Source organism: Biomphalaria glabrata, chromosome 14 (assembly GCF_947242115.1).
Source record: "Biomphalaria glabrata chromosome 14, xgBioGlab47.1, whole genome shotgun sequence".
Lineage (NCBI taxonomy): Eukaryota > Metazoa > Mollusca > Gastropoda > Planorbidae > Biomphalaria > Biomphalaria glabrata.
Window position 1 is genome coordinate 10705650 of NC_074724.1, and position 15368 is coordinate 10721017.

General features: G+C 34.3%; 1 protein-coding gene across 4 annotated transcripts in view; it reads right to left on the reverse strand.

The window, feature by feature from the left end:
- Nucleotides 1-14915, reverse strand: part of LOC106080014 (uncharacterized) — a 58099-nt gene extending 43184 nt beyond the window's left edge. For 2 of the 4 annotated variants that reach the window (XM_056009901.1, XM_056009900.1), the window contains exons 1-4: nucleotides 14436-14915; nucleotides 13681-13956; nucleotides 9934-10058; nucleotides 8151-8358 (exon numbers count right to left, since the gene is read on the reverse strand). In XM_056009901.1, coding sequence (XP_055865876.1) covers nucleotides 8151-8358; nucleotides 9934-10058; nucleotides 13681-13956; nucleotides 14436-14523 — 697 coding nt within the window. In that variant the 5' untranslated portion in view covers nucleotides 14524-14915. Of the gene's footprint in view, nucleotides 1-8150; nucleotides 8359-9933; nucleotides 10059-13680; nucleotides 13957-14435 lie in introns of those variants that run through there. The other 2 variants (XM_056009899.1, XM_056009902.1) reach the window with 2 other exon arrangements.
- Nucleotides 14916-15368: the final 453 nt, after the last annotated feature.

The following is a 15368-nucleotide window of genomic DNA, read 5'->3' on the forward strand; positions in this document are numbered from 1 at the left end:
GTTGTCCGACTCTATTAAAGCTATAGTATTTTATGGATCTAGGCCATGTCTACAACGTTGACACGAGAAAAGATCGAAAGCATTTAGACCTAGATCTAATTTTAAGAAATACACTTTGCGCAGATAGTTTTTTACTTTGACACATGAAAATACAAAAGAAGATCCATTGATTTCATTATATAATAAAAATAACCTTCCATTTTGTGTTTCAAAAGCATTTTTTTACATAAATTAGTTCCATATATCTGTGAATATACATTTCCTGGCGAACATTCTTTCATTAGACATTACCAGATGGTTACACATTAACACATCTCTCTACTGAGTCTATTCCTAGGCCTAGGTCTAAAACTCTTATTGAACTCTAAGGATAAAACTTCTTTTCGCAAAGATAGTTTTATGCTTTAACACATAAAATTACTAATTATTGTCCATTCATTTCATATTGTAATCAAATTAACATTCAAATTTGTTTTTCTAAAACATTTTTAATACATTCGTTCGCCTTTCGCTAAAGCTGCGTAGCCGTGTTGAGATAGGCCTAATATTCATTCATGAAAAAAGGTCACGCATGCGCAACACAGAATGAACTCTATGAAAGCCAATTTTTAACTCTAGATTAGTTTAGATTTAGATCTATGTCTACCTCAAGATCTACTTTATACTTTAATACATGAACATTCAAAATTAAGTCTATTCATCTCAAATTTTTATCAAATATATGTAGGCTGTTATGACATGATTAGGAATTAGTTATTTGTTTCGGGAATAAGGGGAAAGTTTTAATTAGCGACAAGTGACGTGACATATCTTTAAAAATTAAGAACGCTCTAAGTGACGCTGAAAGGAAGACGCTTCTTGTAGAGTAGTAGACTTGAGTACGATAGATATACGGATTTACGACATAACTGACATCGGACGATTCCCTTCTTGAGTATTAAACATATTTGTAGAACAACATATCAGCGTCGACTACATATTTGATTGTTTCGGCCTTTCGCCGGTGTTACTGAATTAGTTGAGTTCAGCGTTACTTCCAGTCAGATCTACACTAGACAGATTGCCAAGAATCAACACCGCGCGGAGGCTTTAACAACGTAGCGACCCCAGACTCGGAGCTCACTGGCATCAACATCCAGAAGGATAGAAGCCCTCTGTTAGGAGGAGGCAGAAGTTAACGTCATCGGCCTAGTCTGCAGCTAGACCTTGATTATACAGCCACCTCGGCGAAGGAAAGCCAGTGAGATCCTGGACTCGTAGACCTAGGAGGTAACGAAATATAGATCTAGATCTACATTTGTAATTTGTAAACGCCCATACGTTGGGGCATCGTATTGAAGCCTGTAGTTCGGTATCGAGAAGGCTACAGTTGTTGAAGGGAAGAAAACCGACCTGTCAAAGCCGTACTGAAGAGATATCGCCTGCCCGGCATCTTGAGAACGAACGTTAAGGTCACCTTTGCAAGGCCAAGATCGACCGTTGAGGTCACGCCAAAGAACTTTTGACGTAGGAGCCATCTTACTGCCTACGGCACTTAAGTACAGTAGTGCTAATTTGATCTACGTCTCGGCTGAATCTGTGCTACACGTTAGATATTTTAGCACTGGACTTTGACTTTGTCGCTGTGTCAACTGTTGGACCGTTCCAGTTTCACTTTGGACAGACGACCACCTGGAACCACCGTACCTGCCTTGGAACCAGCAACAGGAACCAGACTCTACGTCACCGACGAACCGGAGCCAGACGACAGATCACCGTGAACCAGAACCAGACGCCGTACCACCGAAGAACCTGAGCCGTTGCAGACCAGTACCGAAGGACCTTGGAGAGCCGAAACGTTCACTGTCCTTATCTCACCGCTAGGGAAAACATCGCCGTGAGCCTTGCCGCCGGGACAGACATTAGCGTAGGAAGAGTGGACCCGAGACTGACTGTGGAGTTATCGCCGCTTCTTAGACAGATAAGTCAAGTGTTATTTAACTACTTTCTCCTTAGAATAATTAGAGTCTGTAGGGAAGTGACCACTCGCTAGATTATCACTACCAGGTTAAATCGTGGTGGATTGGGGATATCCTTAAAATTAGATGTAATCTAGCAAGAGGTCCAGATATACGTTTAGCTGTTAATTCGTCCCGTATGTGAATGTGAATCATTTAGTTAAGTTTTTTTGTAGTAACGTTGTGTATTGATTGTTTGCAATACTCCCGTCTTAAGTCTTACTGTCAGACGAAAGTCTCAATCATTAGAACTAGAGCTATAGTTTGGTGTTTATCGTATTTAGGTTTATTTTCATAGTTTATTTGTATGAGTAAGTTATATACACTCCTGGCTGTGAAAGCAGGTAAGAAGTAACTACGATCTAGCGTAATCTAGACTAGATCTGAGGGATAATCGAGGTGAAGCCTGATTGCCCATTTGTAATTTTAGTATTTGTAAATAGACAGGTTGGTCTATTTACCGGCGACTCGTGTTGAGTAACACGTAGTCGGTAGAGTGTGCGTGTGTCGCACATCGTATTCAGTCGGGTCAGAGTGTAGCCTACACGCCTACACACTGGTACCAAGGATACTAAGTACAGAAGTTATTATAAGTCGAAGTTGGTAGTCTAGACGCCAAGGGGTTTAGAGCGACGAATTTAATTCGTTTGAATTAAGAGATATTAGGGAGCCGCGGAGCGAGGGTACGCTCAAAAGGTAATTTGATTTATAGAACATAGGTAATAGAAGCTATTAGAATTTAGTGTAAGATAATTTAAATAAAAAGCGAGGTAAAGTAACAAAGAAGTAATATGGCAACTGCTCCAGGTTACGACCTAGAAGAGTTTAGGAAAAAGCTAATCCAAGAGGCCAAGACAGAACTGGAACTACGCGGCAAAGAACTGGCCGCCTATGTGCAGCAGATGGTGACGGCAGAAACAGAACGCTTAGAGAAGGAGAGGATAAGAGAATCAGACCGCAGAGAGCGGGAACGAGTCAGAGAAGCTGAAAGAGTCAGAGAAAAAGAAAAAGAAGAAGCAGATCGCATAGAGCGGGAAAAGGTTAGAGAGGCAGAAAAGTTGGAGAGGAAAAGTTTAGAGAGGCGGAACGTGTAGAGAGGGAGAAGAAAGAAGAGGAGGACAGAAAAGTGAGAATTCAAGTAGAACAGATGAGGATAGAGGCTGGTGTAAGTGTGCCCACCGAAGAAAACAGCAACAATAGTGCCAACATAGAAAGCCATAGTAGCGCTGCATGGATGAAAAAGAAAATCCAACCGTTTGCGGAAGACAAGGACGACATCGGCGACTATCTGAAACGCTTTGAAATCAAGCTGGCGAAGTTTAATGTCCAAGAGAAGGAGTGGTCCGAAATCTTGTTGGACTTCGTACATGGGAAAGCCCTCACGATTTGTCAAAACCATGACCACTCGATGCAAAACAGCTATCAAGTGCTAAAGAAGGAACTGCTAAACGCATACGGGCACAACGCGGCAACATTCCGAAAGAAGTATTACGAAAACACTCCATCCAGCCAAGTTGATCCACAAACAACCATCAACTCAGAAAAGGACTTCTTCACTAAATGGCTCGGATTCGAGAATGTTGAGAACACCTACGAGGGGTTGAGGAACTTTATTCTGATTGATAACTTTATCAATAAGTGCGACCCTCAGCTACAGTCCTTTGTAAAAGAAAGAAACCCTAAGGTAATTGAAGACTTGGTAGAAATTATTTGGATCTTTAAAAACGCGTACCCAAACAACCCACTTTCAGTTAGCGACTACAAAAAGGTTATTGACCTGGTAAATTATGTAAAGAGAAATGATGTTAGTGATAGGGATTATGGTAGGAGAAATGATAGGTCCAGGGAACGTGGGAACAATGGTCGGGATAGTTATGAGGGCTTAAATGATAAACCTTGGGAAAATGAAAACAATGGCAGGGAAAGTTATGATAGGAGAATAGATAGACCTAAAGCGGGTGATAGAAACCTTAGGGATGTTACATGTTTTAACTGTCAGGAAAAGGGACACATGGCATACCAGTGTAGGAAACATAGAGGGAATGGAGCTGGCAATGGGAATACACAGGATAAGAGTGGCACTAGTGATAGGAGAGGCAATCGGCCACCGGATAGGGTTAATTTTGTAAGGAGCATCCAAGACAGGGATCGTGATAGTAGGGATAGTGAACCAGATGAAGAAATTAACTACGTTGATTGTGGGGAAGATAGATTTAAATTATATCCGGGCATGATAAATAATAAACAGATAAATGTGATCCGGGACACAGCTAGCAGTACACTCGTGGTTCGAGGGGGATTAGTGAAATCTAAGGATTATTTAGGCTATACCAAATCAGTCAGATTGGCAGACGGCGCAGTTAAGAGGTTCGAAGCATGCAAAGTGTTCCTTCGATCTCCATTATACACAGGGTATTGCGAAGGGGTAGCCATGCCAAGGTTATCTAGAGATGTTTTACTTGGAAATGTAGCAGGTGTCAGAGCCGCTTCTGACAAACAGGTTAGAAGTTGGAAAAGCAGGTATGGCAACAAGAAGCGAAACAAACCTAGAAAGGACATAATTTGTTTTAACTGCCATAAACATGGGCACATTGCGAAAGACTGTTGGAGTAGGGCAGAACAGTATGAGCAGAAGATTGCGAGCTCGGATAGGAGACGCAGGTCTGTACCCGATAGTGATGATAGAAGAGATGACTGTGGTAGCGGTAATCGCAGGTCATACAAAGGTAGAAGGCCACAAGCGGGCTATAGTGGCGTAAGAAGAGATGTTAACTCCAGTTGGAGAGAACAAATGTATGAGTCGTGTAGATAGCCTGTGAAACATAGCACTATGAGATCATAGTGTGTAAATAAGTTGGATTTTATTTAAATTGTTTATTCTTAATTAATTGACTTAACTAGTAGTCATAACTAGATGGGTATTACGTTGTTTTACAGTATCTGGAAATAGTAGATTTATGTTATAATATACATGTAATTTGGTTATCATTAGATTGACTCATGTTAATTATTTATTTCGGGTAGTATGTATGAGTTGTATGTATGTTTGTATGAATAGAAAGGGCATTTACTAGGCGACGAGGTAGTTACATCACGAAAAAGTAAGTTTTATAATTTATTCTTTGTATTTGATCATGATCATACATCAGTCAAGAGTTAGGTCGTGTGGGGACAAGTAAGTGGAGAGAGGAAATAAAATACACTTGTAAATGCCCGAAAGAACGTTAGAGGTATATTGGCAGAACGAGTATTGATAAATGTCGATTTGTCATATTAGGTAAATTGTCTGTCCTGACGTGTGAGGGAAAGCGGTATAACCTCTGGAACGTGATGTGATGATGTATAGATAGACACACCTAGAGTGTCAGCGCAAACGAACTATGTCTGCGGTCACCTATGGCACATCACATTGGACAGTATCAGTTAGTGACACGTGAGGGAAATATGTATTCAGAGGAACTTGATTGTGGACACAGGAAGAGAAGTTGAAATCGCAATCAAGACTCAAGTTGTGTTGTCTTTTATGTTTCCCTACATTTTGGCCCTTGCACATTGTAAGAATAAGACAGTAGATTAAAAAATTGACAGGCAATTTTTTTTAGCGGGAGGTGGAGGAGTTGTTATGACATGATTAGGAATTAGTTATTTGTTTCGGGAATAAGGGGAAAGTTTTAATTAGCGACAAGTGACGTGACATATCTTTAAAAATTAAGAACGCTCTAAGTGACGCTGAAAGGAAGACGCTTCTTGTAGAGTAGTAGACTTGAGTACAATAGATATACGGATTTACGACATAACTGACATCGGACGATTCCCTTCTTGAGTATTAAACATATTTGTAGAACAACATATCAGCGTCGACTACATATTTGATTGTTTCGGCCTTTCGCCGGTGTTACTGAAGTGTTGAGTTCAGCGTTACCTACAGTCAGATCTACACTAGACAGATTGCCAAGCATCAACACCGCGCGGAGGCTTTAACAACGCCTACAAGCAAATGTTTTAATTTGAAAAAATGGATTGAAGCCTATTATCTATTTTGATTCGATAGCTTCATTCACACTATTTTTACATTGACACATTCGCTTTACTTATTACATTATTATTTCGTTTAATTGTTTACAAAACACTCTCAGTGACTATATCGACAGTAATGCGCAAATAAAGACCCGCGGGTCGTGTGTGTGTGTGTGTGTAATCTATATCTAGATATCTAAATCGACAACATGCGGACAATGGTTATGCTTGTGGATGTTGTCTGTGGCAAAATATGTAGGTCACTGCTGGGGCTGCGCAGCCATGGGAAATACTGCATTCCTCACACATATTCGGACTCGAAGAAAAACTTTATTATTTTTATTATAGATATAGATATAGATAATAAATCCGTACGATTAGAAATATCTTTTTAGCAATTATTTTTGAAAGGGTGAGAAAGAACGGGGTATCTGGGTGATCAGTTTTTAAATGTATTTTTAAAAAAAGGAACGAAATGAATTCGATATTGTGGGCTAAATCCTTCTTATGCTTCTCAAACCAACGCGGTAACCACTGCCATTTTACAGCAGTCTAATATAAAAGGACTACTTAGCTTATACCACCACTTCAGTCAAGTACTATAGCTTTCCTTTGTTTGAGATACCAAACAAAGTACTTTATTACCAATAATTAATTAACTAATAGGATATTTTTTTAAATTGATATTTGTGTTATCAGGTGAAAAAAAATAAGTGTGCAAAATTTCAGCTTTATCCGAGATAGGTTGTGGGAGAAATAACATGGACAAACTTTTGGTCAAACAGACAGATATACAGGTAGAGAAACAGAAAGAATTGATATAAGCTTTGTAAACATGCTAATAACATGTATCAGACCTTATTTATACCATAGTTAATGTATATTCCCCATATACGCTAGAAAGATACACATTAATTTAAAGTCATTGAAATAGAACTGAATGTTATGTTTGTCAATATATTTCATCAAACGTTTTATCTAAACATTTGTACTACTTTATTTTAATAAAACAAAGGACTGAACAACCAAAATGTAAAAAAAATTATTGTTTAAAAATACAAAAGTTATTTAAAGAGGAAGAACTCTGTCCCTAAAACTATATCTAGCAATAATGTACAAGCTATTTCCCTTATTTGAAATGAAATAAAATAATTAATTAGCAAAAATTAAATAACTAATTGTGTATTTTCGTTCATCGATTCATATTTGCTAGATCCAATAAATAATTGTTTAAAGTATCAACTTGATCGGAGAATTTGTAAACCCAACAAATTAAGCCATATCTATGAAAACGGAAGGAATAGGTTACCTTGTTGGTATCAATCAAAATAATTAATTACCAGTAAAATAAATTGACTTTTTAATTATGAAACATATTTTTTTATATATATTTAGCAAATATTTAGACTTATACTATTAGCACTACGTCCTTTCCATTAAACAGTCACTCTATAATGCTTTTCAGGTGGAACTACATGTGTATTCATACCAGTTTCTTTAACAGAGTAATACCTTAACTGTGATTTAGCTCAAGTAAATTTTACTTGAAAGTGGACTTGGACAATGCATGTACTCTTCCATTGCCCCAATTAAAGATCATCTTACAACGCTCTATTGTATTTAAAAAAAAAACAGTTCCCCTGTCAGACCGTGTGGTCTATAAAGCAGATGTAAAGGTCATCTGATTCTGTGGCCTTCGGTTAATGAGGGTGTCATGTGGCCAGCACAACGACCAACCGCCTTTACTTTTCCCCAACTAATGTCAGGTACCCATTATAGCTGGGTGGTCTAACTAAATTTTTCCAAATTAGGCTAATTAATTATTTTTTTATAGTTGAACATCAACTGTCAAATTTCTAGGAAATCGTTAGAGCGGTTTTCGAGATCAATGTCCAGGTTTTTTCCTGTCTGCACGAATTTGCAATCTGAATAAAGGAATTTTTAAAATATAGACTAATTTTATGTAATTTTTATGAATTTTATCAAATATTAGGGCTATTCTATTTTTACGATTTCCATAGATTTCCTTCAAAATCAGTTATATAACGATAAGCCCCCTTGGAAAAAAAAACAACGCAATTGATTAATCCGACAATGATTCACCTTAAAGAAGCGAGGTATTACTGTACTACTTACAAAGTGAAACGCTGGGTTTAATGGTGTTCTGAATCTTTACTTTCTTAATGTTCTTTGGCTGTACAGTAACCTGCAGTTGGTGCTCGCCGAAAGGAAGTTTCGTCACATCGAGTGTCAACGTGCATTGCGCCTTGTAATACTCTGGAACTCCGTAGGATTGAAGTAATGTATAACTTACTTCATCATACAGAATGGTGGTAGCAGATTTCTAGTTTGAAGAAAAAAAATAGTATATTAGTTGTTTAAGTCTCATCTAGTATAACAACAAATATGTCAAGTCCGGCCCTACTATTTTGTGACGGGTGAATACTACTTGTTGTTCTCCCTCTTTTTTTTTTCTTTAGGTAGCTCTAGTTCGTCAGACTTGCAGAAATAAAAGAGTGATCTTTTTTTTACGTGGTGTCCAAACTCTTGAGCCATTATCCTTTAATTAAGTGTTCTATAGTGGTAATATGGTATCGAAGTTCACGTGATAATATGAAAACCTACTTATTAATTGTTGTTTTAAATTATGCCCAACTTGTATGCATGCTAAATAGATTTTTTCTCTTAAAAAAAAGTAAACATTATTTTTGGGTAAATGTAGTAGTTAGTAGGACAGAACTTACATAACGTAGCAATAAAAATGTAAAAAAATAAATTTTTAACAAAAAGTCTAAAAACCATTTGCATAAATGTGTTAAAATATGGTATAATGTAATCTCCTGTACTAAAGAGCATCCCGTGTTTGTTACTATTAATAGTCAATAGTTGTAAAAGTAGTGTATTTTTATGAAAAAACTGCTTGCATAAGTGATTTTAAAAAATTAGATTTTCTCTTTTAGAAAAGAAAAAAGTAGCCGTTGCATCAGAACTTTGAATGCACTAAAATATGTTGATGTCGGATTTTCACTATCTTTTCAAGTTTGCGAGATGGACGGACGGACGGACAGACATTTCACACAAAATATATAGCGTCTTTTCCCCTTTCGGCAATGTGAGCCAATCGAACTAATTTTGTATATAATTGTACTGTTTGATCGGTTGAAATTCATATTTGGTATAAAATTGTTAATATTCATACGTTTTCAATGAACTGATTGTTATGAAAATATGGTTCAATGTTAGCCTGGCCTTAAAAATGTATTTTAATGATTATCGTATTATTGGTTGACCTACAGGCAGGGAGTGCATTCTAATCTTTGTAATGTCCTTTTTTATGTGATTTGTCTGTCTGTCCGTTCGTCACATTTAGATCTTAAAAATATTTAAGAAAAAAAGAACTAATCAATCAAGATATTTTGCATCTTCCAAAGTTTACATTTGTTTTCTGAAAGAAAGAGGATTTGTTTGTAGCATAACATTTGTAAGTCTTTTGTTTCCATGAAAATTACAATTTTTTGAAAAAAAATATACATAATAGTCATTGGTGTTCATTGCTGATTTAGGCAACCCGTTCTATGCTATAATTTAACTTGGAAAGAAAGATCATTTACGAAACTGTCCTGGTATAGTGAATAGGAAATCTATCTCTTTCAAATAATAGTACTTTAATTCTACTTTAAGGACATCTTTTGGCCATCTGCAATCTTATGTAACCATAATAACAAAAACTTCAATAACGACATCATGGAATGTTGAATAAATTAAGTACTTCTTTTTCACGTCAATAAAATGTTAAAAGATTATTATAAACATTTTTATTGCTTCTGTTAACACACATATATATCTTATGTTAACTAATCTTTAAATGCTATCTTATTTCTAAGTCTTAGCGTACGCGTATTTCCTATATAAATCTTACATTCAACACATCTTTAAATTCACACTTGAGCTCAGGGAATACTTTGCTGGTATTGCACGTAACTATAATGAAAGCACCAGAAGGATCCAGTAATGGTTTTCCACATATTATGTTACTTGGTTCGGCTGGGGGGAAAGATGGCATTTAGTTGAACTGATAGTTTGCTTATGTTCATATTTATATAAACGAATTGCATTCTAACGTTGAATAATGAAAGCTATATTTTTAAAGAAATGTAAATAGATGTAATAGAAAATAATAATGTATATTTACATTTCTGTTTTAATAGATGTGTATGTAGAAAAGTTTGTTATCGTTTACTCTTTACATAAATCGATAGTGACTTAAGATACTTTAATATTATCTTATACTTAATTGAACATTTTTTTTAAACATTTTCTTTCTATAATAATCGAAACAAAATAATGTTAACTTATTATTTTAATGTATATAATAATAATAATAATAATAATAATAATAATAATAATAATAATAATAATAATAATTAGATATGAATGAATTTATTTTACAGTTGATTTTTGCACATAACAATAAATTAAAGAGATAAGAAATTATTAAAATTTCAAGGCGTACTTCAGAAACTATTTACGATGATACGAATTGTATAAGATTCATACTAATCTAAAAGTATTAAGGATAATTAAGATTAAAGAGACTAAAGAGTTATTGTAAAAGAAAATTCCTCTAAATATAAAATCAAAGCAATACAAAATAACTTATTGTATATTGTAAAATACTAAGTTTTCCATAAAATATATAATAATCATAGAATTTTTTTTTCCTGAAACACAATATAGAAAGATGAACAAAAAAATTAAGTCAGGGTTTAAGCCCTATCTTATCATATAATAAAATACAGACGTTACTTCAAAAAAGAAGATGATTAGGTTCTACGTGTGTCCGTAGATCAATCTAGTAATGAATGTTAATCAATGACTTAAACTTTGCCTGCAATAACTGTAGTCTGTAGAGATGGAGTTTCTGTTGAATTTTCTTTAACTACTCCATTCTAAGAAAGCAGATGCCGGCAGGCAATTCAGAGGTCAAAATGTATGAAACCTTACAGAGAAAGCAAAAACAATATGGCATGAGTTGGAGACAAGTAAAGGCGGTTGGTTGTTGTGCTGGCCACATGACACCCTCGTTAACCGTGGAAACCACAGAAATATATGACATTTACATTATCTGACCTATAGATTGTAAGTTCTGAAAGGGGAACTTTCCGTTTTGCAAAGTGTTTAATGAAACGTGTCAATATATCATGGGCTGTAAAACTAGATGTTTAGTAAAATCATATTTCATTGATGAAGTAACGCTTGGCACAAGTATATCATTAGCGAAAATTGTCATCTTTATATTGCACTTTGTGAGGAAATGTCTCTCGCTTAAGAATCAGCTTTTTACAACGCTTACAACGCTTATATTAACTCACATCGTCTGTCTGTCTGGGTGGAATCTTTTACACCTTATTTCTCCCATTTCCCATTCACAATCAAGTTTAAACTTTGCACAATTACTCATTGTCGATGACAACATATCTATTTTTTTAATATTTAATCAATTTGAACATTTATCCAATTAGTCATAATCAATAAATTGTGTTTTATATAGAAAATGAATTAAGCTAAATGAATTAGGTCGTTCGCTTAAAAAAAATGTAATAACTAACAATAGTGTATACATTTTTAATTTTTATAAGTACTTCAGTTGCTCAGTCAGCCTTCCATCATGGAGGCTCAGGAATTAAAGTTCGAATTCAGGCTAGAAAAACTTTTTTTTCTAAATTGCTTTTCAAAAGGCAGAATGGAATCATACCTCTTCTTTACACCCCGACTAGTCTACGTAGTGATTTGACAGCGCACAAAGCATGTTATTATTTTAAAATTTTGAGCAAAAAAAATGGTATTTCCAAATGTATTATAGCTAGTTTCTTTATCTATTTAAATATCACGATTGGTTTAATATTGATGAATGTTCATTCAATATAACATTTATTTTTAAGTATCTTATATATTTTACTTATTCTCTTCTATCTACTATTAATTTATTAGTGAACTCTCTTTCAACGTTGGCCGTGCAAAAATAAGGTATAAAATAGTATTAATGCAATACAAAAAATCGTATTTTTAATTTGGTTATAAGTAATCTAAAGTCAATTCTAGTTAAGGCATTTGCATCATCTATTTCAAATTCAGATAATAGGTGATCATTTGAGAGATAAAAAGAAGGGTTGAGGGTTAATGGCGTAGGTTATTATATCTAGATAATATTCTAATAATAGATTCCGGTATTTTTTGTCATTCAACAAAACTGTCAACCTGAATAGCGAGCTAAAATTTAGGTCATTTTTTTTAATGAAGTTATTTTTAGTTTTGGGGAGATTCCAAAAGATGTCGAAATTTAAAAAAAAATCATGTTATTTTAAAATAAAGATTTTTATTTGAGATTTTAAGTTCGACTATGTCACTAAAGATTCATATAAAAAATATACACTTTTAAGTATTTTTGCTAATGTATTTTATAAACATAAAATATCACTAATTGCTTAATTTATGTATCAATTTATCAAGAGATCTCAAACTGCGTTTCGTATTCGCATGGAATTTCGTACACAAGTTCCTTTTATCTCTTATCTGCTTGCTAAAACACGTTTTTTTAGACAGATTCGGAGCCAGTACGCCGCAATTTGTTAAAGACAGCAAGCTTTCTCTAAGCCTTTGTATTTTATTTTCGGTATTTCCCCCAAAACGTCGGATTATATATTTATATCTCAAACCCCCAACCCTCCCCCCTACCGGCTTCGCCCATGTATATATATATATATATATATCCTGAGAGCAAATTAACGGGCTTTACAGGTTACAGGTGAGTAATTCATAAATTAAAAAAAAAAAAGCATTTGCGATTTGATATTCAGTACAGGTTATAGCTAGAATCTATTTACTTTAAAAACAATTTCGATATATTTGGCTTTTACATTAGGTAAAACTACCACACTACAACTCTGTAAACTTAAAGGTCTACTTTTTAGTCTTTGGTATATAAATAGGCTAAATGCAAAGTCAAAGTTCTATTAATTAAACTATTTTTAAGATAATTAATTTTAAAACTTGCTATACAGAATAAGGTGAATAACAGCTAGAAATCATATAAACAGAATATTTTGTGTTGGTGGGTTTGGGAAGAACGCAAAAAAAAGCTAAGCATTTAACACAGCAAAGATTTATTCTCAAACCCTCCACCCTACAACTCCATCTTGCTATTCCAATCTTGCTTTTCAACTTACTCGTTATCAAATATTTTGTGTCGTTTTTCTAGTAATAAATGCACACGTCGGGATTTGCAAGTCAAGCAAAGCCGGTGAATAGAGCTAGTACAAAGATTAAGAAAATTAAAATAGCTTTGTACAAAAGCTTGCTGATAGCTAAGGTCAAGATGGTGTTGGAAATGATAGCATTTTTTTTTACTTTTTCTAAAGAAGTATTTTTTACCGTGTCAATTAATGATAACCTAACTATGATTATATTAATATACGTAATTTTCCTACGGATACTGGCTAGTAAACCTGAAAAAGTAAATAGAAATAGTTTTAAAAGATATATCATAAACTCAACTTCATAAAAACACTTATGAACTTTTAAATATGATATTGTTTGCATTGCTGTTAAAATATGATTTGTCACCTTGATAGAGATTTGTCAATTATATCATATAATGTTGACTTACCATAAAAACTAACCGTGTAGATCAAACTGTCTCCACATGAGTATGAAGCAATCGATCTCGAAGTGTTGGAAACCGGAAGAGTCAGTAGGTTATTCTGGCCATCTGTGGAACACTTCATATGATTGAATGTGGCGCACGTAGAGTCTGAGTAAAAGTCAGCGTACCATTCCTTGTGTCCATCAGTGAAGTTCACATGCAATTTTGTAATCCACTGGGGCTGTCTTGGGCAAACAAATGTAACGGTGTCTGTTTCCTTCACTTCCGCAATTTCTGATGCTGTCACGACATCAAAATAACTATAATTAGAACATAGTTATAAAGCTTATATCAACCAACTCTGCATGTCTGGTAAAACGTAAGTAAACGTTATTTCTCCCATACTTTTAAAGATTCCTCAGTTTCAGGAATTGAGACTTTATTATTTGATCTTTTTAAAATGCATAGAGGAAATGTCAGGCTAACCTTTGATCTTCCCAACATCACAAGCACAAAGCACAACCTTTTCTTGGATAAACATATGACTTTCTAGGATATTGTTTTACTATTTACTTTGCGTTTCAACTAAACTTATGGCTATAAACACACAGTATGGAATAGTTATAAATATTTTTTTTTATTTTAAAAGGTTATAATATTCTGAAAGATTGTAAGAATGTTTTCTACAACAAATAGAAACTATGCAATGGATGACGTAATATTATTTGTTAAAGTATAACACGTTATAGACCTTTTCCTATTATTTGAAGTAATCTTACCTTCACTAACTTGAAATACAATTAAAGCATAGAGTGAAAATATCAGTAGGAACCTGTATTTTGACGTCGAAACATATCTTTTTACCATTTCCAATCACTTAAAAGACTTTAACTGCTTCAATTGCAGGAATTCAGGAAATCCCATATATTTTATCTTTAACGGAAATTCAACAAACTTACGCTATAAGCTATCCTTTATTAGTTGACTACTAACCAAGAAATGCAATACATGACCCACCGTGCGCCGTGTTACCTTTAATTTGAATTATAATTATATTATAAAATTTATTGTAACTAAAAAGGTATGAACACGAAGAGAATTAGCATAACTTATTTAAAAATGACTTAAACAAATTTTGGCCCACTTCTCGCAACAGGAGTTCATTATCCATTATCCAGACAAGAACTATTTCAAGGAAAGGGAGCGTCCTGGTAAATGGGGCATGTCGTGTACTGCCTCTATTAAGCAGACATATTTGTTTTCATTGGTAGCTGTGATAAGAGACGAAGAAGATATAAGTCTACCAAGATGCCTATAATCCTGACGAAAATCTAAACAATGTATAAATCTATAAGAAAATGTGAGTTAAAAGTTAAAATGTGTTTACAATCATTAATTATTAGGCTGTTTATGCCTATGTAGCACGCATATAGTATATGCTAGATATTTCTGGTCTTTCCCCCAGGTGCTACTAAAAATAGCTCAATTTATTTTAAGGACTATATTGGCTATATACTTAGAATGCAAGGGAATATTTATAATGCTATATGTAGCCTTAATTTTCTTAATGTGAGATCCGCCATTTCTGTTTTATTGGAGAACAACAATCTTATTTAAAAAAAAACCATAGATCTCAAATTGTTATCAGTAAACAAAGGCAATAGTACCAAATCCAAATTGTGTGTCTATTGGTATCTAAAATAAAAATTAGA